The 27,037-nt window shown below is 37.1% G+C and overlaps 6 protein-coding genes across 8 annotated transcripts; 1 reads left to right on the top strand and 5 right to left on the bottom strand.

The window, feature by feature from the left end:
• Window positions 1–1,495: 1,495 nt before the first annotated feature.
• Window positions 1,496–3,121, bottom strand: LOC106369031 (inorganic pyrophosphatase 2-like). The gene is made up of 4 exons (XM_013809132.3): window positions 2,865–3,121; window positions 2,643–2,764; window positions 2,343–2,544; window positions 1,496–2,036 (listed from the first exon to the last, which is right to left on the bottom strand). The coding sequence occupies exons 1-4, from the start codon at window positions 3,012–3,014 to the stop codon at window positions 1,650–1,652; spliced, it is 861 nt and encodes a 286-aa protein (XP_013664586.2). The 5' UTR covers window positions 3,015–3,121; the 3' UTR covers window positions 1,496–1,649.
• Window positions 3,122–4,709: 1,588 nt separating this feature from the next.
• LOC125578564 (serine/threonine protein phosphatase 2A 55 kDa regulatory subunit B beta isoform-like) lies at window positions 4,710–8,795 on the bottom strand. Of its 3 annotated transcripts, XR_007316665.1 has the most exons (15): window positions 8,463–8,795; window positions 8,069–8,172; window positions 7,868–7,963; window positions 7,671–7,790; window positions 7,333–7,515; window positions 6,880–6,971; window positions 6,649–6,767; window positions 6,372–6,495; window positions 6,091–6,214; window positions 5,919–5,987; window positions 5,744–5,835; window positions 5,576–5,653; window positions 5,428–5,486; window positions 5,071–5,348; window positions 4,710–5,034 (listed from the first exon to the last, which is right to left on the bottom strand). XR_007316665.1 is itself a non-coding variant. In XM_048741648.1 (14 exons), the coding sequence occupies exons 1-14, from the start codon at window positions 8,557–8,559 to the stop codon at window positions 5,215–5,217; spliced, it is 1,491 nt and encodes a 496-aa protein (XP_048597605.1). In that variant the 5' UTR covers window positions 8,560–8,795; the 3' UTR covers window positions 4,710–5,214. The 3 variants fall into 3 exon arrangements, 2 of the variants coding, with proteins under 2 accessions (XP_048597605.1, XP_048597606.1); XM_048741648.1 differs by having other exon boundaries at window positions 4,710–5,348; XM_048741649.1 differs by having other exon boundaries at window positions 4,710–5,348; window positions 7,336–7,515; window positions 8,463–8,794.
• A 514-nt stretch (window positions 8,796–9,309) lies between these two features.
• On the bottom strand, window positions 9,310–14,713 carry LOC106365330 (transcription factor GTE5, chloroplastic-like). The gene is made up of 2 exons (XM_022691867.2): window positions 13,515–14,713; window positions 9,310–10,199 (listed from the first exon to the last, which is right to left on the bottom strand). Exons 1-2 carry the CDS (start codon window positions 14,647–14,649, stop codon window positions 10,150–10,152), a joined length of 1,185 nt encoding a protein of 394 aa, XP_022547588.2. The 5' UTR covers window positions 14,650–14,713; the 3' UTR covers window positions 9,310–10,149.
• Window positions 14,714–17,524: 2,811 nt separating this feature from the next.
• Window positions 17,525–18,952, top strand: LOC106369037 (probable aquaporin TIP3-2). The gene is made up of 3 exons (XM_013809137.2): window positions 17,525–17,757; window positions 18,020–18,285; window positions 18,372–18,952. The coding sequence occupies exons 1-3, from the start codon at window positions 17,616–17,618 to the stop codon at window positions 18,765–18,767; spliced, it is 804 nt and encodes a 267-aa protein (XP_013664591.1). The 5' UTR covers window positions 17,525–17,615; the 3' UTR covers window positions 18,768–18,952.
• Window positions 18,912–22,348, bottom strand: LOC106369036. Its single transcript, XM_013809136.3, has 7 exons — window positions 22,011–22,348; window positions 21,633–21,874; window positions 20,680–21,325; window positions 20,283–20,604; window positions 20,101–20,195; window positions 19,784–19,978; window positions 18,912–19,713 (listed from the first exon to the last, which is right to left on the bottom strand). The coding sequence occupies exons 1-7, from the start codon at window positions 22,200–22,202 to the stop codon at window positions 19,048–19,050; spliced, it is 2,358 nt and encodes a 785-aa protein (XP_013664590.2). The 5' UTR covers window positions 22,203–22,348; the 3' UTR covers window positions 18,912–19,047.
• Window positions 22,349–22,976: 628 nt separating this feature from the next.
• LOC106369038 (basic transcription factor 3) lies at window positions 22,977–24,917 on the bottom strand. The gene is made up of 6 exons (XM_013809138.3): window positions 24,796–24,917; window positions 23,920–23,987; window positions 23,698–23,846; window positions 23,553–23,609; window positions 23,418–23,456; window positions 22,977–23,327 (listed from the first exon to the last, which is right to left on the bottom strand). Exons 2-6 carry the CDS (start codon window positions 23,985–23,987, stop codon window positions 23,146–23,148), a joined length of 495 nt encoding a protein of 164 aa, XP_013664592.2. The 5' UTR covers window positions 24,796–24,917; the 3' UTR covers window positions 22,977–23,145.
• Window positions 24,918–27,037: the final 2,120 nt, after the last annotated feature.

Genomic DNA, 27,037 nt, shown 5'->3' with positions numbered 1-27,037 from the left:
AATACTCCCTCTGTTTCTTAATGTTACATATTCTAGTTTTTTCACACATTTTAATAAAACACATTAAATTTGCATAATTTTTTGTGTTTATCTTTGTTCCATAATTTTAAGCCAATAAAAATTCAGTAAGTGTAATTAAGTTTTTTGAAATTTACAATTAGTTAATAAAGCATGTCTTGAAAATGTAAAAAATAGATCTTTTTAAAACAATTTTTTTCCTAAAATATGTAATACTCCCTCCCAGTGGCGGATCTAGAAAGTTTTATCGAGGGGGGCAACATTTTCAAATGTCAAAGAAGAATAACATTCAACCCTATATTTAAGATTTGATGGGGGCAAACTTAACCAAAATTTCCAAAATCTGTTATAAATAGTAAAGAAAATCCATGTTTTATAAAATTTATATGGGGCATCTGCCCCACCCTTTATGGCTGTAGATCCGCCACTGCTCCCTCCGTTTCAAAATAGATGATGTTTTAAGGAGTTTTTGATGTTTCAAAATAGATGATGTTTTCATATATCAATGCATTTTTTCACTTTATCAAAAATTGTATAGCCAATAATATTTTGTAGTATGTTTTGTGATTGGTTGAATAACTTTTAATTTATATTTTAATGATATTTTTAAAATAAAAAAACAAGTTTTTTAATAGTTGTACATAATCTTAAAACTTCATGTATTTTGAAACAGAGGGAGTATTAAATAAGGAGTAGCAATCAAGAAAATCATTTTTTGCCATTCCATATAGCTTCAAATTCTTCAAACTCAAAATAGATTCTCTTACTGCAACAATTTGTCCTTGTAAGTTGTTACTATTGGGTAATTTAAAAACATTAAAAATCAAGATAAAAAAATAAATGTAAAATTTAAACTTAGATATTGAAACTATGAGATAAATAATACACTAGTTTTAAACTACATCAATATGCCACCACAACCATCCACTATGTATCGTTTTTAAACTATGTATCGATTAATCACTTAATGCCACCACAACCATCCACTATGCCAAACTCTGGCACCACTACATTTAATAAATTTTAAACCAGTTACACCCTCTGTGAATTGGGTTTTAAACTTGTGAATCGAGGCTGGCGTAAATTTGAACGACGATCTTTGATGGACTGATCGGCCAGAATATGCAACAAAAAAAAGTATCCCACTGCAACACGGGATAACGGACACAATATGAGCCTAACTGGTGACAAATAAAATAATATATGAAATGGTATGAATTACTTATGGAATGGAATCAGAATTCCAATTATTTCAAAACGATTTGGAATAATTTAGAATGATTTTTCAAATGAAAATTATTTTTCTGAATAATACGGAATGCTATGGAATGAAACATTCATGAAGATTTTTTTCCAAAAACAAAAATTGCATTAAAGTTGCACCCTAAATGTCTCCATGAATAACACAAGTTTGGAGTTTTTTTCTTTTTGCAATATATGAATGAGCCTATTATTTTAGACTCTGAAGTAAGGCCCGTTAAGGTTCCAAGGGAATTACATCAATAAGAATCCAACGTAGTACATGTAAGTGCATGAACCATTCAATATCTTATACATTTTTCTCGATTGCAATATTATATTCAAAACAAAAGAAAACAAAAAGAATCTTAGATTCTTGTTCTCTTCATCAATCACTTAACGAGGTGTAGAGGAACTTGGAGAGAAAGAGGCAACATAGGTTCATGAACAATCCCAACAACAGATATTTTGCAGTGATCAGAGCATAACATCTTCTCCTTCTCCTCTTCTTCATCTGATGACATAATCTCGTTGGCAGTTCCCATTAATATTTTTTCCATAGCTTCACCATCGATCCAATCTCTAACCGTAGCCTTAACCAAGGTCGGGTTTTGACTAATCAAATCCCAAGCAGGGAAATTCTTCCTTGGCATCATGTAATCTTCAGCTTTGAGTCCAAGACTCGGACAGTAATCACCAACACCATCTCCAAGATAAATCATCTTCATCTTATTTCCTTCTTTGGAAAAAGAAGCTTGAATCCTCTCAATTATCAAACCCTATAAATAAATAAAAAAGTATAAGTTAAGGCTTAAGAGTAGAAAATTACACAAGTGGATACGTAAAGATTCAGCACATGACATGTATTGATCGTAGAATATATAAAACAGATCCAAAGATAACATATTCTATACAAAAAGTTTTCCAGAATTCATGGAAGTGTATTTGACAATTGGCCAAGCGACTTAATTTTTATTTTCTCTCCTTGATGAAATAATGGTCGAAAGAAAGAGTAATATTAATTGTAAATCTGTAATTAGTGCATGTAATTAGTGCATGTAATTAAAGTCGTATATAGTACGTACCTTGCACATGTTAGGAGGACAACGAGGGCAACCATGGGAAGACTTGTTGAAATCGTGGTAAGGAGAGATTCTTAACCTTCCTTGTTCATCTACAAGTCCAGGGTTTGTGTTAATCTCGGAGAAATACTTCCTAATCCCGAGATGTTCAACGATCGTTTCGATGAAGAACGTGTTCGCGTCACTCACTATTCTCAGCTCGCACCTGGAAAATTACCAAAACGTATTAATGAACGTGTTCATGTGATTTCTTTAATCAGAGTTTAATTAAACGAAATTAAAATTATTAAATTAATTAAATACCCTAAAGCACGAGCGGATTTGATGGCAGGGATGACACGAGGATGAATAGGGATTCTTCTCAAGACTTGTTTGATTTCTTCAATGGTTTTACCATGATCATGAAGCTCCTTCATCATCCTATCCTGTAATATATATGTACAGCCAAATATCGCTTTAGTGGTATGCTTAATTAAATTGCAGACAGAAGATCGAGTTAGAGTATTAGAGATCGAGTGAACAAACCATGAGAGAGTTCCAAGGCATTGTCGGAAGAAGCTGGTCAAACAACTCGGTGAAACCAAGTTCATCGACGACCCAATTATCGCTATCCACGTCAATAATCGTCTTGTCGAAATCGAACACGACGACAATGTTGTTGTTCTTGTTAGCCATTGTACAAGAAAAGAATATTGCTGAAAACCTTAAAAAGTTTCAAAGTGTTTTAGATGTAAGTGTGTGAATATGGAATGTGAAGAAGATGAATGCGATTTATATACAAGTGGAAGAGAGTGGAGAAGAGATAGCGAATAGGGATTTTCTAAGAAGATGCTATTGGAATATTACCTTGAGATTATGGAATGTGGTTCTTATTTTCGTAAACCGTTGGATCTGATAACGTTTTGGCTCAAACATTGACTAGGTGTGCTGATCCAACGGTGTTTACGGCTCTCGTTTTATCTTGTGGGTATTAATATTTAGTTTGGCTTTTATTCCTTTTTTATCATGTGGGATTAGGCAGTTGAGAAGACAAGAGAATGAGATAAAAGAATATTCCACCTATTAATCCGTTTCTTTGTTTTGTATTTATTATAGGAAAAAATAATTCTTTACCAAAAAGAGCTTTTTGGTACATGCTATGAATATATTGTTTCTGCCAAACCAAAACAAATAGATTTTTTTTGGTACGGATATGGTTATGGATAATATTTCACTATTGAGGGGTCACATTTATTCTTTTATTTATATTATAGTCTATTAGTTTTGATGAAAATTTTCAATATTTCATAATTTTTTAGACGTTACATTTCTTTTGGGCAAAACATTTTGCCTTATATTGATATACCACATTTTGAATGAAAAGTATAAATGTATGTATATGCATGCGTGATGCGTGTAGTGGCTATATGTATCGCTTAGGTCACATAATTTATCGATAAAGTTTAAACCACAATAATATAACTCGGTTGGATTAAACCTTAAAACATTGAATTTATCAAAATAATAAAGAATGGATTACATTTATGGGAATTGCATCAGAAGGCACTAGCACGTAGCAAGTAGGGGAGGAAAGTTAGAAGGAACATTGAGTGACAAATCTAAGACAAAGGAATATTCTTGGAGTTAAGGAACATCAGCTTTCTTTGGTGGCCACATCTTTCAATATTCATCAATTTGATTTCTTCAATATATCAATTAAATATATCCTAAAAATCGAAAGCAATTTGCAGTGGATCACCAAACATGTCTTAGCATGACAACACAACACTGTTTGTGTAATTGTGTGTATATCTCTCTATCTGTAGAATATACATATTTTGTTAGACGTTATCAGAAGATCCGCATCAAAACAAGCTTCTTTTATTCTCTCCTCACGTCTTTAGATAACAACCATCGGTAATATATAAAAAACGAAATATTTTCGTTGTAAATCTGTAGCACCACGAAAATCCATGGTAGACATGCCAAGCTGATCATGAGATTTAGTGAACTATAACCATTTTAAGATGAATAATAAAAGAAATTACATTTTGGTACTATACATTCTTTTGAAAATTTAGGGACCAAGGTAAATATGTTTGTGGAAAACCGACCCTATAGACATAACTAATCACTTGACCAACTAGTTGAATGGTTTACTTCAATATGTTTTGTTCCCTGCATTGTTTCAAGAAGGGCAATTCTATATTCTCCATACTATATCCTCCTATACACTTAAAGATGCGTTTTCAGTAGAATTATTAGTAAAAAAACTCAGACTTTATACTCCCTTATTTTGCTCTATTAACTTGCTAAACAGTCATCATAAGAGAATGAAAGCAAAAGAAATTGTAGTCAATGATAATATTGTTACTACAATTGATGATATGATGATACAACTACTTTTTATTGGTAAAAATCAAAAAAGGGTGTCTGAAAATATAATTGAAAAGGAGACATAGAGAGATCATAAGGTGTGTTCAAGTAAAAAAAAAAAGATATGACAAAAGAATCAATAAACAAATTTGAAGCACAACCCTCCCAATCGTCTCATCCTAATAAAATCACAGACAATAAAAGAGTAATAGAGTCGAAACTGAAAAAAATATTATCCTCGGCAACAAGGTCTCTTCTTTTCTTCCCCAACATTTTGTACCTTCTAACTCCTGAAAGATTATACTGTTGCTTCTTCCATGGCCTGCGTCGCAGTGACTGATCAGTGATTGGTGTTGTTCATAGCATAACTCTGTTACTACACCTTTTGTGGTTACATCATCACTTTGGTAGTTAAAAGAGAAAGAAAGAAAGAAAGAAAAGATAGAGAGCCAGAAAGGGAAAGTTAAACTGGAGCAAGCTAGTTCCATATTTTTTTCTTCTCTCTATCTCCAGTTCCAGTTCATGCATAGTACATGTACAAGCTGTTTGCTGCTGCACAAGCAATTGAGCTCTCTGTTGGGTGCCAAGCCATATGCAGCAACTTATTTGTAAAATCGTTTGCATTCCCATTCTCAGCTCCGGGACTCTCGGATCCTGCATCCAAACACTTTTTCACACCACAAGATAACAGTAAAAGTTTGAATGGGTTTTTACTGTGACCACTACCACTAACCTCGTCTAATCATACTGGTCATAGATCTGGAAGGTCTTGCAGGTGTCTGGATTTGCCTCCTAATATATAAACCATTGAGTTGCGATTAGTCAATATATACTTCTATGACTTGTGTTTAACTATCTATGTTCTCTGTTTTCTGATTTACCTCGTTGGGTTTTTGCTAGCTTCCAAAGTTGCAGCTTCAGTACTTCCTTTAGATGCTCCAAATACACGGAATAGATTGCTGGTTTCACACATAATAAATTGTTTCAGTTATTCATCTCTTATATAAGATAGAATAGAACTGAATTGACCATAAGACAAGCAATCAAACCTGTAAGAGCCTGTTGCTACTCTCAATCCATCACCACTCACACAACACTCGAATTTATCAAAGATGGAGTCATTTTCATATAGATCGCATAGCTGCAGCCGGGTAAAATATAAATGAGGTTAGTTTTCAAGACAAAATCATCAAATGGGAGATGCCCACAGAAAGAAGCTCCCACCTTGGGTCTCAGATGTTCATGAACCTGGTAAGATGCAACTGGACCAGAATCCATGTTTATGTCCCATAGCTGAAACGTCAGATGGGGGAGATATCAGAAAATACTTAAGAATACACCTCTATTGGGCCATTATCAGAAAAACTATTCACAAGAGAATCAGATGATTTCCAACCTTGAGGGTCATGTAATCGCGACTAAGTATGTATCTTCCATCCCTTGAGAATTTAATATCTGAAATCGAGGCAATTATCTCTGTGAAAAATGATCTTGAACCAGGTGCTTCCGGTTCCTCAAACCTGTGATAGGAAGTAGCAATTGTCAGTGGTCTTTAGCCTAATAATCTTCACTTACTAGCCATTTCTGACATTGACTACTTATTTATATCCCCTTCTTACTTAGAACATATCCAGAAAAAAGACCTTTTCGATAAAAGATGAAGAGAACAGAACTTACAATTTAGTGTGAGAATCACACAGAGCTGATTGCCTCATATCAATCAAACGGATGGAGCCTTTTGAACTGCTATATGCAAGCATATTACAATGGATTGGATGAAACTCAGCTGATGTAATAACCTCTGCAGAGACCATGTAGTATTCAAAAACATGGTCAACACACAAAATGTTTTATGTAGCAAACGTGAAAACAGAGAGCGAGGTTGTAAACATATGCAACAATGTAAAGACAATAACAGATATAACTTCAAACAAAGTAAGGGAAGAAAGCATACCAGTTAAGTCCTCCATGTTTGTGGGCTTAACATCAACAATATTGAAACTCTGGTTGCTGATCTCCAAATTCCAGAGATTTACTCGCAGATCATCAGCAGAAATGAAGGTTTCTCCATCGCTTCAAAAATTAGGGGAACGATACATTATTTCAAGGAACAAAATCATGGAGAAAAACATTAAAAACGTGATCTAAAAGATATCTTGTGGGAATACTTATTAAAAAAAATTACCTGCTATTTGAGATTGAATTAATATGGTAATCATGAGCATGAGCATACACTCTTCGGCACCTGGCCACAAGGCTGGTCTCCTGACTAGTCACCTAAATATGCAGAACAACCAATTATTCCAAGCAAAGTATCGATTGACTAATGCGTGACACTAAGTTGGTACTGAGCTCTAGTTACGACAAACGGGAAAACCCAACTAGTTCCTACGTTTCACAACTCATGTAGTAGGATCATCAACACGATGAACACACCCACATCTTCCAGTCTCAAAGTATAAAGCAATCAAAAATATTACTGGATCAACTGTTTTTACTGGACAAAAGCTAAAGGCATCACCAAAAAATATAGTGGACATACTGGATATCTATATGCCTTTAGTTTTCAGAATCCTGAAACTAAAACTCACTTCATTTGACAGTAAAAGGGGGAAGAAAATATTGCATTGAGTACAACTACCATAGGCAAACGCAGAGATGGAATGCCTCCTGGCGGGAAAGAGAAGTCCTTGCTCAGGTAGTCATGTACTCCATTAGGAAGTAACTGAGGAGGGCTACTTGGACTTGGTCGATTGTCTCCAAAAGCTTTCGACGGATCAATATTCATTTCAGAAATTTTCTTGATCTTCTTCTCTTGTACCTGTTTGATCAAAAATGAGTGGATGTGTAAAAAAACAATTCAGCTTTATTTCTTGATGGAGTCTAGGAAGCATAACCACCCAGTTTCTAGAACCTTTTCACATGTCACACCTAATATATTTTGAAATAAGATAAAAGACCATCCAGATGTCTCACCTTCCAGTATTTGATGGTTTTATCATTTGTGGAAAGCAGAAACAATGCACCGTTTGCTGGCTGACACCATCTGATTTTGTTGATTTTCTCCTCTATTTCCAAACTCTTGAGATAGTCAAACTGAAAGAGATTGGAGAGCGAGATTATTCTGTAGCACTAGAAACACACTAACTCGTAAGTGGAATCCGGTTATGTACCTCAGGTTCATGAGACTGAAACTCTGTTTTATATCGAAACTCAGGATGCTTAACTGCGTAATCCATCTGCTCAGCATCCCTCCTGGATCCACCACGCTGAAAAAGAAAAAAAAACATCGCAACAAGAATGAATTACAACACAAAACAACTCTTCAAATAAAAAAACTGAAGTAAATATCGCAGAAGAGAAAGGAAACGCACATCTTTAGTATCAGTCCTCTCAAAAAGAACAACTCGGCCTCCACGGTCACCAGTTGCAAGATGGTCTCCACTTTTATCAAACTCAATGGCTGAGATGATGTCAACTGCAGAAAGAAATCGTCACATAAGAATTCATCACTAAATTGTAAGAGCGAAAACACATTAAAACCATACACTGCAGCTCGAATACTCTCTTCTATCTACTCACAGTGAAAATCTTTACAAACACAAGTCACAGAGATTCATCAAAAGCTCTCACTAATCAAGTAATCAGTGGAAGCAATAACTCACTAATCCCACTATCATCCAAAATCAGATCCAAACCAAATCACTAGTTCTCAAATAACCTCCGGATCTAAAACTCAAATCTCTAACGCCTTACGCCAATGATTACCTTCCTGGACTTCTTCTCCGGCGGTTCGCTCGCCGAAGACCTGAGAGAATCTCCACTCCAGAGGAGAACCGGCGGAGGAAGCAGCGGCACCGTTCATTTCTTTTTTTCCTTTTTTGGCGTAGATAATCCGAATTACAAAATCTGAGCTTCCAAATCGTAATCACAGAGTCGAAGATCGCGTCATCACCATAACCAAATCCATCGATTCACATTCCATTCAGATAGTTTTCTTCATCGATTGAACCACTTTGATCGATGATTGATTTCTCTTCTCTCTCTCTCTCTAGAAAATGGAGGAACGAGAGAAGAAAAAAACGCCTTCCCCTTTTTCTCACTCTATAAGGGTAAAATTGTAATTTACTATATTTTATTTCTTTCTTTCTTTGGGACCATCACAATATCGAATAAGTTAATAATGCCTTGATACCATAATGTTTTTGTCTTGATATGAACTATGAAGGTTATAGATTCGTTAAGAGTTACAAGGTCAGACCCGTATTAAACAATCTAATAGCCTTGGGCAAACATAAAAAAAAAAGGCCATATTTTAAACATTTTTTCACTGTATTTAAGTTCAACTAAAGAATTTCAATAATCCACAACAAATAAAAAATAGGTATGAGTTCCTTTAAATACGAAAGACAATACACACTAAAAAAAATAATGTGCACCTTGGTTTTTTTGTTATAAAGTTACTAGCTATTTTCTCTTTAACAAATTAATGTGGGCCTTTTATTACTACTAAAATCACACTAAATAAAATTCTGAGCCCAAAGACCCATGGCCATTGCCCCTACTGCCATGGTCAAGAGCCGACACTGTACAAGGTGGTGCATTTCTTTAATCAGATCCCGTATACATGAGTCGAGGGTTGACATGTGATGTCGCATATCATTGGTCAGTTGTTGAGGTGCGCTTGACGCTGTTGTATGATGTGTATATCATCTATAGTATAAATATCACTAGTATTGCTTTTAAAGATGATGGGATGCTTTTAACTTGTTTTCAGCACTAATGGCTGGTTTCAGAACAAGTGGCCATAGATTATAGGTTCATCCTGTTGAAGAAGAAAAGATATTCAGTCTTATATTGTCATAAGATTGAATACTACTTCTCTTTCAATTCACTGATTGATAACCAGATTGGATCTTGGTATATATATATACTGTTAAGAGAGCCTTATTATCTACAAATACAATAGCTCCAACTTAGAATCTTTCTGATGCAAATGGTACATTTGACTATGAGCCTTTGGGGTATGGAGATGTTGTCGCATGTTTCTTATAGTGTTGATCACATCAAAACCAATGCTCCGGACCATATTGCAAGCTGCTCATATTCCTTCTCTCTTCTTTTCTATCGAAGTTAAGGCATCCATTATATTTTTTTCTGATGATTATGATAAATAAGAAACCTATTGTTCTAAAAATCAAACTTTCAATTGTTCCAAACGAAGACGCAGTGGAACAAAAATATGTTTATTACATCAATGACAAGAGACAAAGACATCTAAAAATATATTGTTCAGCTTCTTTCTGTAAAGTTAAAAAAAAATCCAAAAACAGATAACAATCCGAACGTGAAAAGTGATAGACGTAGAAAAATTCTAACTGTGCTATTAAAAGAGATGGGTAACAACGTACTCTGACTATAATTAAGCTAACCACTTTTTTTTAACTTGTCAACCCTAATTGCCAGCATCTAATCCACGTCCCGAGGAGCTATCACTGTCAGAATCTGCAGATCAAAGAAGAAAAGTGATGTGAGCTGTGATCCTGATAGGGATGTTGTCGTGGGCTCATTTCTAAAGGGTTAGCCCGGCCCGCATGAAAATTTATAACCCTAAACCCATATTTTTTAATGTGGGTTAAGAATGGGCCGCCTAATTTTACTCTAAGGTACCAATAGGGTTAATTATTTCTCTATCTCTCTTTCAGTCATCGACATCGAAATCAAAATCAAAGATCGTTCTGAATCAAAATCAAAGGTTCTGGGTTTGTTCTAAATCGAAATCAAAGGCGAGGGGTTTGTCCAGAATCGAAATCGAAGGCCATATGTTCTTATGAAGAAAATGAAATCGAAGGCTAGGAGTTTGTTCTGAATCGAAATCGATGGCCCATCTCACATGAATCTTCTGAAAACGAAAACGAAAACGAAATCAAAGGTATCTCTCGATCTTCTGGGTTATTTTCTCTTAGACTTGTAGATTTCTAGTTGTTGTTGTAGATGAGTCCTTGCTTAGATGTTCCCTTTTGACAATGTAATGGTGTTATTAGGGAGCGTTGATCTGTTGTGTACGTGTACGTTGAGCTTAGAAGTAATCGTCAGGATTCTTTTTTAAAAAATAATTAGATGCTTTGTTGTGTGTGTTTTTGATATCAAGAACTCAGAGAACTGAAGAATACAGTTTCTGCTCTATAAAATTTACTCTATTAAATGCAAAGCTACTGTGATCTTAGAGTTGCAAATAAAACTGAGACATAGCTTTCCTAATCACACTTGTTCGTTACTTGTGTCCTTGGAGAATCTGTTCTTGTAATGTGTTATGTGACTAGCTTCTGTTCTTTCAGTTTTGTTTTGTGTCTAGCTTGTGAATGTGTGACTCATTAAAAGGAAACTGATATTATATTGCTTTGCTTCAGAAGAACCAATCCGTTTTAGAAAAGCTATTGGACATCTTTTGGGAAGCTCGAACATTTACAGTATATGAATAATATTTGTTCTTTTTGTTTGTGTTCTTCCATGTGTTCAATCATATTTGCTTCAAAGAATCGCAAAGTACTAATAGAATTTTTATTTTTTATTGCAGGCTGCAGCATGGATTCACAAACTGTACAAAGAATGGCAATTCTTGAGGCAGAAAACGAATTGATGGACTTGGAGTATAATGAAGATGAAGACTCCCAAGAAGAGGGACATGATCTTAGTGTCAATGAACCTGCTCAGTCAACACATACTCAATGTCCAAAGAGACACACACACACTCCACGAGCTTCGCGGTCTCCACGATCTCCATTAGCTTCACGGTCTCCACGATCTCCACTAGCTCCACGAGCTCCACGATCTCCACTAGCTCCACGATCTCCACGAGCTTCACGATCTTCACGAGCTCCACGAGCTCCAAGAGCTAAACGGCCTAGACAGGTACGTAAAAAGACTTCTAAGTGTTGGCTACACTTTACATCGGTTGGCGTAGAGTCTGATGGTAAAGAAAGGGCTAAGTGTCACTACTGTGGTATTAAGTTAGTTATAGATAGGACTCATGGAACTTCAACAATGAATCGCCATTCACGCTCTTGTCTAGAAAAACCTGAAACCGAAGTTGTTGAATATGATCCCAAAGTTGATAAGGAAATGGTTTCTGAGATTATAATTTATCATGACCTTCCTTTTCGCTATGTAGAATACGAAAAGGTTAGGGAGAGAGATAAATATCTTAATCCAGAATGTGAGCCTATAAGTAGACAAACCGCAAGTAGGGAGGTGTTTAAAATATATCAAATAGAAAAGCTGAAGTTGAAAGAAATGTTTGCAAGTTACCAAGGTCGTGTGTCTTTCACTTCTGACTTGTGGACGAGTCATAGCCAAGTGAGAGGTTATATCTGCCTCACTGCTCATTATATTGATGAGAAATGGAAGCTACACAGTCACATATTGGCATTTTGCGATGTCAAACCCCCACATACCGGTGAAGCAATAGCCAAGAAGATTTTTGATATCCTAAAGGAGTGGGGGTTAGAGCGAAGAGTGTTTTCCCTCACCTTAGATAATGCTTCTGCTAATGATAACATGCAAAAGATCCTTACTCATCGTCTGCAGAGTGGGAATGGCTTGTTGTGCGATGGAAAGTTCCTCCATGTAAGGTGTTGCGCCCACATTTTGAATCTGATTGTCAAGAAAGGGTTAGAGTTAGGTTCTTGTCTTTTGGTGAACATTAGGGAGAGCGTTAAGTATGTGAAAGCTTCTGATTCAAGGAAGGATTCTTTTGCTACGTGTGTTGAGAGCGCTGGTATTGAAAGCAGTGCTGGTTTGTCTTTGGATGTGGACACACGGTGGAACTCCACTTACGAGATGTTGGTGAGAGCTCTCAAGTTTCGTAAAGCCTTTGATAATCTGCATTTGTATGATAGAAACTACAAATGTTTGCCTTCTGAAGAAGAGTGGAATCGCGGCGAGAAGATTCGAGACTTCTTGAAGCCATTTAGTACAATCACAACATACTTCTCTGGAGTCAACTACCCATGTCTCATGTTGTCTCATGTTTGTTCTAGACTAGAACTTCTTTTCGTTTGTTGAAATTGATCTTTAGTTGTCTCATGTTTGTTCTAGACTAGAACTTCTAGTGACTGCCATCTCTCTTGTTTTTGCAGAGTGGAGTGGAAGTTGAAACGAGTTTTGGCCTTTGTGAGTGGAGCTTTGTTTTACACCACCATCTCTCTTGTTTTTGATTTTTACACTTTATAAAGTTAAGTTGGAACTTTGATTTTTACACTTCATGAATAAAAACATGTAAACTTTGGTTTTTCTAATTTCATAGTTTGAATTTGAGAACAAAAATGAATAAAAGAGACTTTTTTCATTTATATAATCATATTTTGAGTTTTTAAAAACATGTAAACTTTGATTAAATTTGATATACAAAACATTATTACATTGCATAAAAATTAATTGGGCTAACCCTAGTACCAGCCCTAACCCTATAATTAAAGAAGGGTTAAAATAGGGTTGGGTTAAAATAGGGTTGGGTTTATATTACACTAGAGAGGGTTGGGCCCTAACCCATGACATAACATCCCTAGATCCTGATAAGGTGAAAGAGCCTACACAGATCAGTTTCAAAGTTTACCACTAGAGCAAGATCATGTGTCACTTCTAGAACTATTAGAAATAAGAACTACTTGAATAATCATTATCCCATTTTTTTGTGTGAGAATAAATACTAAGTGCTAAAGTGGTCTATGAAAGCAAAAGAGGAGACAATGATATGAGCTAGAATCAATAAAGAGCATAAAGACCTGAAAACAAACATTTAGCTATTGAAGCAAATATTACCGGCCGGTTCTTGGATAATATTGTGAGCAGATTCAGCATCTCTTTCTGAACCAAACCCCTGATCCTCTTTTCTATTATTCAAGCTCTCCTTATACCCAGTCACAAATCTATACAGCTCCCAAAGCGTTTGAATGTCAAGACTGTCAATATCCAGCTCAATCTCATCATCGTCTTGTTGAGAGAGTTCTGGATTACTCTTCTTTATAATCTGAACAACTGTCTCTAGTTTGTCACAAGGCAAGTCCTGAAGCTCTTCGATGAGTCTCCGTTTCTCATCCAGCGTAAGGTCCCTATTATCAACAGGAGTCTCCACTGGTGTTGTCATAGACTCTACTCTCTCCAAAGTCCTATCCTTGAGTACTGTAGGAGCTGGTAATGGGTCTACAATGGGAAGACTATCAAGCTGCACTTCAATGGAAACCCACTTCTCCTCAAACATACTCAGTAACAACTTAGCCATACTATGCACATCATTCCCCATTGGATTATACAAGATGGCATTGTTAAAAGTAAGTCTCACATCCTCAGCGAAATCCAACGGTGAGTTATACAAACCCTCCCCCAACTTAGACTTCACTGTACCCAAATCCATAGGCTCTTTAACGATGGTGTGGTAATCACGCAAGCAAAGTCCTTCAGCATCCACTGGGACATTGAACACCCATCCATACTTATGCGTCATCAACTTCCTAAGCAAGTTGTTACAGTTCCTGAAAATATGAACCGTACCTCCATGCCCGCTCTTCTTAACTGTTTCTATTTTCTTGTTTCCGCCTTGGGGATCGAACCTTGTGATTACGATCCTAACTTTATCCACCTCGGAGATTAGTTTTAGCTTCAAGTTTTTAACCTCACGCTTTGAAGTTGAGCTTAAGCTGACGACCTTTGACATGGGATCTTCGTCTTCAGACGCAAACGAGTGAGACGGAGACACGAGAGGAACATTCACTGGCCGGTCATGTCTAGCAGCCACCATTGGTTTGGTGCGGTTATGATCGAAGGTCGACGATGAAGTCGAAAACCCTAGGGAAGCAATGTAGCAGGGGATAGCGAGAATAGCGTAAGCTTTAATCATGCGCGAGAGATTATATAGGGGAAATAAACACGTGTGTAATAGAAAAAAGGAAAGCAACATGATACAGAACCCGTACTGAACTGGAAAATACGAATTGAATGTCCCTTTTTGGTGTCAGGGTCGGCTTAACAGGTCCTAGGACTAAAAAAAAAATACTCTCTAAATTTTATATTCAAATAATGTTTAAAATATTTTTAAAATTTAATTAGTCAGTAATATTTTGTATAATTTTAAATAATTTTAGTTTCTTTTCAATTTTATTTATTATATTTATAATTTTTTCATATATAAAAATATAGATGTATAAAAAAATTGAACATTAACTATTATTATAAGGAGGAGCCGGGCTCGTGTCCCAAGTAAACCGGCCCTGTTTGGCGTGACATGTATCTGTAAACCAATTGCAACATCCAACCTTGTTGGTTTTGATTTGAGTTTGGCTGAATCCCATATATTCAGACTAAGTATGTAAACAGTAAGAATATCATGTGACCTAATGTGCATCACCTTTTGTTTGCTGATGACTGTTTGTTTGCTTGTAAAGCAAATGAAGAACAGAGTGGAGCTTTATGGAGCCTTTTGATGAGATATGGTCAAGTTACAGGACAGTTGATTAATCGTGCAAAGTCTACAATAACGTTTGGGAAGAAGGTACCTGAAGAGAAGAGAATCTTCGTTAGACAGAAGCTTGGTATTGATGCTGAGGGAGGGAACTCGAAATATTTGGGCCTACCGGATTGTTTGAAAGGTTCAAAGGTCCAGTTGTTCTCCTACATCAAAGAAAGAATGAGTAAGATAATCTCAGGATGGCATGCAAGAACACTTTCTCAAGGTGGTAAGGAGGTGATGATTAAGGCTGTTGCCTCGGCCGTACCCGTATCGGCTATGTCCTGTTATAAACTGCCTAAAACAGTTTGTTCTAATCTAACTAGTGCGATAGCAAATTTCTGGTGGAGCTCAGTGGAACACAAGAGGAAGATTCACTGGTTAAGTTGGGATAAAATGTGTTTGCCAAAGGAGAGTGGTGGTTTGGGCTTTAAAGATTTGGAGTGTTTTAATCAAGCGTTGCTAGCTAAGCAAGCATGGAGACTTATTCATTGTGAAGACTGTCTTTTAACCAAGGTGATGAAAGGAAAGTACTTCGAGAATAATGATTTTTTGAGGGCTTCCTTGGATGCTAAACCATCATATGCTTGGAGAAGCATTCTTCATGGAAGAGAGCTTCTGGAGAAAGGACTTAAACGGGCTGTTGGTAATGGTAGGAATCTTCTTGTCTGGACAGATAGATGGCTTCAAGATGAAGAAGGGGCTTGTAGACCTCCTTTAAGGCGCCAGAGAGAATTTAATGTTAACCTGAAAGTCTCTGAGTTGATTGATGATCGCACCGGTAGATGGGATGAGAGGATTTTGTCAGATATCTTTCTACCAGGAGATATTAAAATTCTTATGCAAAATCAACCGGTGGTGTCTGATGAAGATTCCTGGGTCTGGACGATGACAAGGAATGGAGTATATTCTATGAGAACAGGGTATGAACTCGCATTTTCTGTTCATAATCAGAAGCTCATAGAAGATATGACAGCACAACCGTCTTTGAACCCTCTTAAAGCCCAGGTATGGAGTATCAAGGCACCTTCAAAGATAAAGGTTTTCATTTGGAAAACGCTTTCTGGAGCACTTGCAGTTAATGATAGTCTGATTGCACGAGGAATGAGATGTGATAATATCTGTCAGATTTGTGGAATGGATGGTGAATCCATCAACCATGTTCTTTTCTCATGTTCTTTGGCTAGACAAATTTGGGCAACATCGGGCTTTCCTTCTCCTTTAGGGGGGTTTGATGATGTATCTGTGTTTGCCAATTTGAATTATGTGTTAAGGGTGTGGAATGATCAGCGATGGGATAATGAGATAACGAGAAGTTTTCCCTGGACGTTGTGGTACCTGTGGAAGAATCGAAACTCCCTTTTGTTTGAAGGCTTCTTACAGGAAGGGTATCAGATTTGTGGGAAAGCCAGAGAAGCTGCTGAGTTATGGTTCTTAGCTCAGGAATTGGAGGATAAAGAGAAAAGTGAATGGGGGGGTTAATGAGGGAGTTAGGGATATCGAGTGGAAAGCTCCACCAATGAGTTGTCTTAAATGTAATATTGGTGTGGGTTGGTCGAAAAAGACAAAAATAGCTGGGGTTTCTTGGGTCTTACGGGATCATTGTGGACTGGTGTTGCTACATAGTCGTCGTTCCTTTGGATCGGTGGAATCTAAGGATGAGGCGATCTTTTTGAGTGTTGTGTGGGCTATGGAAAGTTTAGTTAGCCATAGATATCTGAAGGTTCACTTTTCGTTTGAAGGAAGCTGTTTGGTGAATGCCATCAATAGGCCTAAGGCATGGCCTTCTTTCAACTTTAAAGTGAAAGTCATCAGATCGTTGCTTGATTATTTTTTGGATTGGAAGGTTTATCGTGAATCTTTTGAAGCTAATAGGGGATCTCGACTCATTGCAAGGAGTGCGATGAGAGATAAGTGGTTTCAATCTTATGTGTCTCGAGGTCAGCCCCGATGGCTTTCAAATGTGTTTAATAGGGATGCCTTAACTTGTAATAGTAGATTTCTTTAATTGTGTGTAAGATATTGTACTCTTCTCGTTTTTGGCTGTGTTAATGAAATATTCAGACAGAAAAAAAAAAAAATCATGTGACCTAATGTACCTGTCTCAAATAAAAAGACAAAATAAGTGAGGAGAAACCGGATCCAATATATTTAGAGACCTATGACTATCCATATGTCAGACATGCATAGACGTATAGTCACAACATGGATAATTCAAACACATAGACACTAGAGGATCAGGTAAGGTCGAGGAATGGATAGACACGAACAGGATCCACGTGCTAAGCTTCAGACACTCTCATATAACATCTGTCTCCAAATTACTTCCACTTTGCCTGCTTCTTTTAAGCGCTCTCTCTTTTCAACTCTTCTTTTCTTCTTTTATCAATCATCGAGGTTTGATCTTCTCAGGTTTATAAATGGCAACATATGCTAGAAGAACATACGGGTTCGGGAGAGCTGACGAGGCGTCTCATCCGGACTCCATTAGAGCCACTTTGGCCGAGTTTGTTTCCACTTTCGTCTTCGTCTTTGCTGGAGAAGGCTCCATCCTTGCTCTAGGTATACAAAATGAAACATTCGACCAAAAAAAACATTTTGAGCCAAATATTATTGCCATCTTTACTTGAACACGTTTTAACCAATATTCAGAGACGTATTTGTATAAACTTTAATGGATTTATCAAGATTCTTTTTGGTTTTGATAATTAAAAAGACTATAGGAACAAGAAAAATATATAATTCATTTGATAATTAATATTTTGGTTCGAACCATGCATCGTCATGCATTTGTGATTTGAACTATATATGTGTTATTGGACAGACAAGTTGTACTGGGACACTGCAGCTCACACGGGGACAGACACGCCGGGAGGGCTAGTATTGGTGGCGTTAGCTCATGCATTGGCCCTGTTTGCTGCTATTTCGGCGGCCATCAATGTCTCAGGTGGTCACGTGAACCCGGCCGTCACTTTTGCTGCTCTAGTAGGAGGCAGGCTCTCAGTGATCCGAGCTATCTACTATTGGATTGCTCAGCTTCTTGGTGCTATCCTCGCTTGTCTCTTGTTGAGGCTTGCCACTAATGGCTCGGTATCAGAACTTCCAACCAATCTCTATATTACTACTACACCTATATATATGATCGTCTAGGTTTTGATATGGTATCCGTCTTGCAGAGACCAATAGGTTTCCATGTAGCGTCTGGAGTGAGTGAGCTTCATGGGCTATTGATGGAGATCATCCTTACGTTTGCCTTGGTTTACGTCTTCTACTCAACTGTAATCGACCCAAAGAGAGGGAGTATTGGGATCATAGCGCCGTTAGCCATAGGGCTTATAGTCGGGGCAAACATGTTGGTAGGAGGACCATTCGAAGGCGCATCAATGAATCCGGCTAGAGCCTTTGGTCCATCATTAGTGGGATGGAGATGGCATAACCACTGGATCTATTGGGTTGGGCCCTTCATTGGCGGTGCACTCGCCGCACTTATCTATGAGTACATGATCATACCGAGCGTGAACGAACCTCCTCGCCACAGTACACACCAACCATTGGCTCCAGAAGATTACTAGACCGGACCAAGCTACATGTGGAAGGTTCTCTCTTTGTATCAATAATCTCTGTTTTGCTTGTGTTGTTTGTCTCTTTGTTTTTTTTTATATGTATAATTGAGTCAAGAACAGTACCTGTTTTCTTGTAATTTACCAAAATAAAAATAAAGGATCAAAAAATGGAGGCATTAATGGTTTTCTCTCAAGGAGCTGTACATGTAAAACAATGCCTTACTTCCTCTGTTTCTATAAATTAGCTTTATGTATATGAAACCTGCAAAAAGCGTACTCCTTCTCTATGTTAAGAAGGTCCTCTCATCTTTTCAACAATCTGTCTACTCTTTTCCTCCATGTGACGCCTCTTCTCCTCCAACTTCTCACCCATTTTCTTCCCAAGACCCAGCATCCTTGCTCTCCTTCCCAGTTTCTTCCCGCTTGAATCATCTTCATCGCTTGAACGTATTGACCTAGATGGTGACTGAGCAGCAGTCATCTCTCCGGTCCTGTCTCTTAAGTTTGTATATTGCTTTTCACTGCTGCTCGGTCGCAGTAATGGAGTTTTCAGTTCTTCCCGGGATTTGTCACTTGATAATGTAAATGTTGTGGATGATCTTGACAATGGCGTAGACATGGCCTCTGCTTCAGTATTCGGTTTCTGGATGGCACTGGCAGCTTCCTGCACTTGTTCAGACTGAGCACAGGAGGAAGATGCTTCAGGAATAATCGGCTTCTGAGTGGTGTTTGCAGTCTTCTGCATTTGCTCGGAGTGAACAGAGGAGGAACAAGTGGGTGGCTTGTCGGATTTAGATTTCGCTTCTGTTGCATGTGAGCTATTGTGATCGCTTTCTTGATTCATCCACATGAATGGAGCAGCGTTGCGTTGAACCCAGTCATCTTTTTCAGCAATCATCCAAGGAATCGTTAGGCTTTCACAGTTTGGAAGAACCACTGTTTCTCTAATTGCACTCTGTAGAATCATAATGTTAGCTCATTCTGTAAGCTCAAAGAGAAGAGACCCCTAAAGGTGGAAGGTGTACCTTAAACCGGTTGATCAAGAACATAGCAACATGGCTGTTGGTGATTTTGTGTTCCCCAACAGAAGATGCGAGGTCGAATTCTATATCGGGCATGCTCGTGAAACCAAACCATAATTGATCAGAAGGAGGCTGCTTCAGGTGTACCCTCAGTGTCCCTCGAAGAGAAGACACCCGTATTGACAAAGAGATAGGCACCTGCAATTGAGAAACAGAGAATCTAAGAACAAAGTTTTCGGAAGAACTTAGGGAAGGTTATAACAAATCCAACTAGCAAGAAAGAATAGTCTTGTAGACATTTGAAAAAAAGGAGAACCAACCTGGGAAACTTGTTCAGCAATGTTTTTAATGATAGACTTCCACCTGGATACACCATTTGGAGATGTCTTCGTTCCTTTTGATCCCTTGAATTCATCTACAACCAACAACAAAAATGGTAAAAACAGTCGTAGTCTCTAGCAAGAACTCTGACTGCATTAATCCGTATAAATATTGAACTAGCCTGTTTTATTGGATCCACCATTTTGTGCTAATTGCTTTTCAAAATCTTCAACACCTTCAACAGGGTCCCCTGCAGAGCTTGGCTGCAACCTTGTGTCGGTTATACCTTTTTGGAGATCAACCTCACGTATGTCAACCCGTGTTTCAACGTCAATCATCGCTTCACCAGAGTATTCAATATCTAGTTCGAACGCCCATACACCACTCATCTCCATTGGAAGAACCCGAGTACCGTGTATATGAGGTGGGAGGTTTCCAGTGTCGACATCGGAGCAGATTAGCTCGCCTATGTAGCTTGGAGTCCTCATGTTGGATAACACTCTCTGTTTAAAACACAAAGATACATCTTTGTTTGGTTAAAGAAATCAATTCATCTCATAATCATGGATAGTGCAGACCTGGATTCGTGCTTGCACTGAGCTCGTCACTCCTGTTTTCCTTTTGAGATCGAAAAACAGCCTAGAGATCAGCAAGTTCCACGCCAACGTCCCTTCATCCATGTCGAACTTCTCTTCAGAGTCTCCATCTGAAACCCCAGAGATCTGACTGCTGCTATGACTCACAGAACGTGAAAAGATAGGCACATCAGCTTCATCAGCGCTATAATCTCCCGTCTTCCTTCCTGAACCGCTCCTCCCTGAGCTACTTCCGTGTTGCGAGTCTTGGTAAGAACGCACAGAGTTTTTCCTATCTTCCCGATGCGATCGCTTCCTTGAAAACCTCTTCAAGAACAAACGAACCTTTGAAGAACCACCACCATCAGTTCTGTTCCCTTTGTCAAACGTCTCAAAGCTAAACCCAGCGGATGGTTTCATAAACGAATGATACGCAACATTGAGAGACGTGACGTAGCTACGAAACTCTTGTTGCAGTTTAGTAGAGTACCAAATAAACCTTTCCGGAGAATCGCAAGCAGCTAGACGAAGAGCTTTGCACCAAGATTCCTTCTCCCACGAAGTCTCGAGATAGATGTAAAACACCTTGTTTCCCTTGTATAACTCTGAAGATATCTTGCTTTCAACTTTTATAGGAAACCTTTTCGCCCTAAGAAATTCAAAAACAACAATGAAACTTAATATATTCAAGAACCTAGTTCTACCAAAGCTTCACAATTCAGACTGCAACATAAGATTACATAAGATACCACAAGAACAATGAAGCTTCATATATTCAAGGACCTGACTCTACCAAAGCTACAATTCTTTTTTTTTTTTGGACGAAAAAGCTTCACAATTCAAACTGCTAAATAAGATACCATAAGAACAATGAAGCTTCATATATTCAAGGACCTGATCCTACCAAAAATTTCACAACTCAAAACTGCTACACGGTTATAGATAAGAGCTGATACCATTTTCTGGTAGGGAGATGATTGCCAGAAACAGCTTCAATAGAGCAGCATTTCAAAGAAACCATCGTCGGAGTGCTATCAGAACCAGCATCTGACAAGAGAAGCTTGTGATCTTTGATCCTAGCGAATTTTCGAAGAGGATGAACCTCCAAGAAATCTCTCTTCTTCTTGTGCTCCTTTGGTACCTTCTCCTTTCCCCAGTTCTTAACACCTTCATCCACCTCCAGAATCCAAACCATTCCCTGTCATTTCATCACCAAACATCTCAAACTTTGAGAAACTCTCCGAAAATGTTAAAGACTTCAACAATCAATCAACCCATTCAATCAAAACTAGCCCTAGAATTCGATTTCTGAAGGATAATTGAGATCGAATCACCTGTTTGTTGAGAGAGAACTCGTTGGGAGGATTGACGATATCATCGGGGGATGGATCAGAGGCGGGTTTCGAATCTCTCTTCCGGTTCAATCGGTTGACGAGATACATCAATCCGGCAGCTTCGGCGGCCAAGATGGCGACGATTCCGAGGAAAACTCCGGAGAGGAAGACGAAACCAACGAACGAGAACATCTTCTTCTCGCTGCTTCAATGCGGGGGAAGGTTTCTTGTGGAGGAATCAAAAGGAGATTCGTGGCGTCGTGGTTGGTTGTTCATGTCAGTTATACGAGGACCAAGGAAACAGAGGAGAGAGAGAAAGATAGATACAACTTAAACTAATGTTTAATTAATTATATTAATTATACTATAGATTCAAAAATAGAAATTAGCTTAGTGATCAAAAATAAATATTTTAAAATTCCCCCACCAGGTTCTTTTTAAAAATAAACTTTCATAAGGAATATAGATCATTTCAAATTTAAGGTGCAAAAAAATAGTAAAATTATATGATTTAAACTTGATTGTAATATAAAATTGGAAAAACTTGCTCACTTTTTTTTTGGTGGCAAGGTTCTCCAAGAAAATAGTTTTCGGAAATTTTTGCATATGAAGGTACGCTTACTCTCTAAATCATCTCTAGTTCTGCAAGTTTTGAAGTAATCAGATACGTGTCTGTTTTGTGTTTGTTTCATCATGTTCTCTTGCAGCTCCTTCATGACCCAACCCAAGAACCGTAAGTGTATTAACTGGTGTTTCAGAAGATATAATGCATGCATACTCATTATTTTCACACGTTAAAATGGTAATCAAACATGCAAAAACCTTTTTGATGCAGCAGATATTGTTATCCTGAATCGAGATATTTGTATATACTGTAACGACTTTAACTGTAACGACTTGCTATCTCTGTAACGAGATGAAAGTTCCGAGTAAACCATATCTAAGGAGATAGAGAACCTCATCAAAGGGCTTGAGAACATCAATCAATTGGATAAAAACCTTAAAATAATTATCTGAGAACGAACAATCTGGTCGGAAACGCTACAAAAACGGATCGAGCGAACAAACATTTATAAAAAGATATTTAATAATCAAAGTGCGGTTTCTCAAGTTGTTGTGATTTCGCTCTTTTTCTCTAAGAAGAAGCAGCAACAGCTACTTTCTCTTCAGCAGCAGCTTCGAATGTCTCACCAGCTACAAGATCTGGGACATCATCGTCATCATCCTCTTGCACAGTTGCTGAGGCATTCCCATCAACAGGGGCTTGATTCTTAAACTGCTCTGCTAACTTCCTCAGATTGTCCATGTTGTCTGGTCCTGAAACAGATACATATTTTAAGGATCTTTGATTTGGGGTTGGTTGGGGGAAGAACATGTAACATGTTTATAAATCACATGGAAACATACCAAGTTGGCTGAGAATCTGAGGAAGGATATCTTCCAATTCTACAGGAAATCAACAAAAGCAACAAGTTCTATATTAATAAGGTTAAGATGAAACAAAGATGAAGTAAATAGATTTTAAGCTTATCAGATGCATACTCTTGGTCTGAGGAGAACCGCTAACAACCCATGTGTTTGCAGCAACTGAAGCTTGAACTGTAGTTAAGTAGGAGACACAAAATGATCATCAATAACATGAAAAAAGGTTTGCAAGAAACAAAATGGTAAATCAAGAAATATTTACCCTTGGGGTTGGTGAACTGAATAACAACATCATCCTTAAAGATGTTAACTTCTTCAATAGCTGGAATGGAATTAACTCCAATCCTCTTGAGGGTGCTTTGGAGCTTCTTGTCATCAGTTGTATTGGTCTTGTGCACAGCCTTCTTCTTCCTACAGCCAAATATCAAATGGTTCATATAAACATAAACCATAAGTAAAATGAAGAAAAAGACAAACTTTTTACCTTCTGACTGTACCCTTTCCGCCAGTGCGGACGGTGTTAGCCATCTTCATCAACTTCTCCCGATTCATCTGTGTATACACCATGAGAGTCAATATAACCTTGTATATTGCTATTAAAACTATATATTATACAACCACAAGTAGGGCTGGGTATTGATACTTGTTACTCGGTCATGCTACTTGACTCATACTCGGCTTGAAAAAAAGTTAAGTACTTGACGTTGTCAAGTAATAAGTCTGCAATTCTATTACTTGCAAGTACAAGTCAAGTCTAATACTCAAGTCAAGTCTAATACTCGGCTTGTTACTTTTTGATTACTTGTTATTGGTTCTAAAATTATGTATTACCCATTAAAATACTTGTTTTACTACTGATATTGTAATAAAAATGAAAAAATATATTAATTTCTAGGTATTTGATTTAATATGTGTTTATTTCAAATGAGTCATATACGCAGCAAAACAAATGACTTAATAACAAGTATTTAAAATATAGATAAGTACTTGACTAGCTAAGTACCTGATCGAATCAAGTACAAGTACAAGTACAAGCCAAAAACTCTAGTACTTGCACAAGGCAAGTCAAGTAGCGGGTACGGCAAAAAACCTAAGTACTCAGCTTGCTTCTAGGCCTAACCACAAGAGCTTTAATTTTATACAAGAAATCAATGAGAACATAATCAATAAGTACAAAACAGACCGCCAAAAAATTTAAACTCAGATGCGTGAGCTAACGGATACTATTGAGATTAGCCTAGGAATCAATTAGGTTACTCTCTTTTCGATCAAAAATATACAGAAGTTGCAGACCAGTAAATAAACACCGACACAACTAATGTAAAATCAATGAAAGAGGCAACTAGGGTGGTGGATTTACCTTGAGAATTGATGATTAGGGTTCAGTGTTCTTCGATGAGTGGAAGGAGATAAGTGAAGAGAGACAGGGGGCGGCGCAGAGAGGGTTTTGCGTTTTAACTATATGCTATGCTATTGGGAGCCAACCTCTTCTTTTAATCCAACGGTTGACATCGTACCGATCTACAAAGAAGCATCGATCTCTACCGTTGGATCGTGTAGGCTCGATTTAAATCATGGCCCAGTCATTTCCCTCATCTATAGGCCTAAAATAAGATAGGCGTTCTCATTTAATGGGCTCTCTTGTGAAATTATCAAATAACCAACCCGTTAGCTTAATCATTTCTCAAGTTTCAAAATCGATGATTTTATATCAATTACCGCCTTTTTGAAAGGCTTTTCTTTTTCTGTTTCCTTTTGATTGGAGTTCAAATGTGCAATGAAGCTACGTTCTGGATATCACTGATGAAAATGAATTGCAAGCTCATTGATTATCTCCTTGGTTTTGCCTTTTGCTTTCTGATAAACATACTCGTTTCAAACCTATAACGGTTTAATGTAACCATAGGTATAGTTATGAAATATGGTAAGAGTTTGGAAGCCAGTTTATTTTTTAAATATGGTAAGAATGTATCGACTTCCTTCCCAACTAACTCTGCCTATTTTCCTACTAAAATTCACCAGTAATTAATTTTGGTTTTCTTCGTCCACACGTGCAAGTGAGCTCTAAAACAAGTTGATTATGATTTACCTAGGATTTAATATATTTCCAATCAATCCTTAAAAACAACCTATAAACAGTTTTGCAAGCAATCCCAAGGAAAGTTTAAAGTACAATATATATCACCATTTCAGGTTTTCAACTTTTTCCCAGCTCTTCTTTATCACTCTGGGACATAGAGAACAAATGAAAAAAGGATGTGTGGGACATAAGTTGAAAATAGAAACCGTGATGAATACAAATTTCATGTTCTAAGTATTTTTTATAAAAGTATTAGTCTCTTTAATTTAACATTTTACCAAAACAAAAAACATTAGTCTCTTTTAGAAGGCTAAGAGTACAACCGCCGTAGAAAAGAGATAAAGTAAGTAGTGATGTGCTTCGAGACCAAATGCCTGAGCAAATAAGATGCGACGACTTGTCGAATTTTTTTTTTTATATAAAGTATAAATTGCCACTGATATATCAGTCAGTTAGCCAATTAATTAATCAAGACACACAGTCGTTTTAGGGTTTCCACGTTGATCCGATTTAAGCAAAGGAAACATTTGGTTAGGTTTGAAAGGTTAACAAAACATATATATTCATAAGATATTTTATGATTTTTTATACGTGACCTGCAATTAAACCTCAGGTCCCCAACAGCTTTACCAAACCATCTCCTTCCCACCAGTTTTCAATCTTTTTAAAAATTTGTTGATATCTTCGGAAGTTAGAAAAGCAGTTGTCTTGTAAACTGTAATAGTCCATTAGTTATACCAAAAGGCAGTACGGTAGGAATCTATTCATCAAGTTTGATATCCACAAATCCTGGAATACCAAACGTTCCATTGTCCCATGTTTTGGCCAACTATATTGTCTTTAATATGTAAGATGAATTTAATAACTAAGCTGAAAAATATTTCCACGTGCGATATACATCTGTGGTATGTACATGATTACTTTTTTTATATAGTTTCATAATGCGTTTAAGTTTTTCTTCAACTCTTACAAATTATAATCTTAAAAAAAAACAATAACATGTTTTCCCTTTAATAGTGTATCTTAGACTAATGAAGTATTTTTCGATATAAATACAAAATTTTACATATATAAGCAAGCAATATACATTTTCGTAGGAAAAGCAAATATTCATAGTTTTTAACCTTTTTGTAATTAACTTTCTTTTTTTCTGATAAGGACATAGTTTTTTAACATCTGAAACGTAATGTATATTCGGTGCGTGAATTGTAGTACGTACCTCCCATCTTGAATCATATTTCTAGAAGTTGTCCATATATGTAAAGCTGTGGAGTATAAATTATGACTTATTCTTAGGTCCACCCCCTAGGGTGAACCTCTAGGTTCACCAACTAATAGGATTCTTTTATTTTATATTCGATATCTTTTAAAAAAAGAAACAAAATATTGTCAAATTATATTATATTTTTAAAATTAAAAAGTAAAAAAAAATAGTAATAATTACAAAAAAAAATATTTTACGTCGTCAGCATAACATTAAACTCTAAACCCTAAATTCTAATCCATAAACCCTTAATCCTAA

The sequence above is a fragment of the Brassica napus genome, chromosome A9, assembly GCF_020379485.1.
Source record: "Brassica napus cultivar Da-Ae chromosome A9, Da-Ae, whole genome shotgun sequence".
Taxonomy (NCBI): domain Eukaryota; kingdom Viridiplantae; phylum Streptophyta; class Magnoliopsida; order Brassicales; family Brassicaceae; genus Brassica; species Brassica napus.
This window is presented reverse-complemented; position numbering and strand designations above follow the sequence as displayed.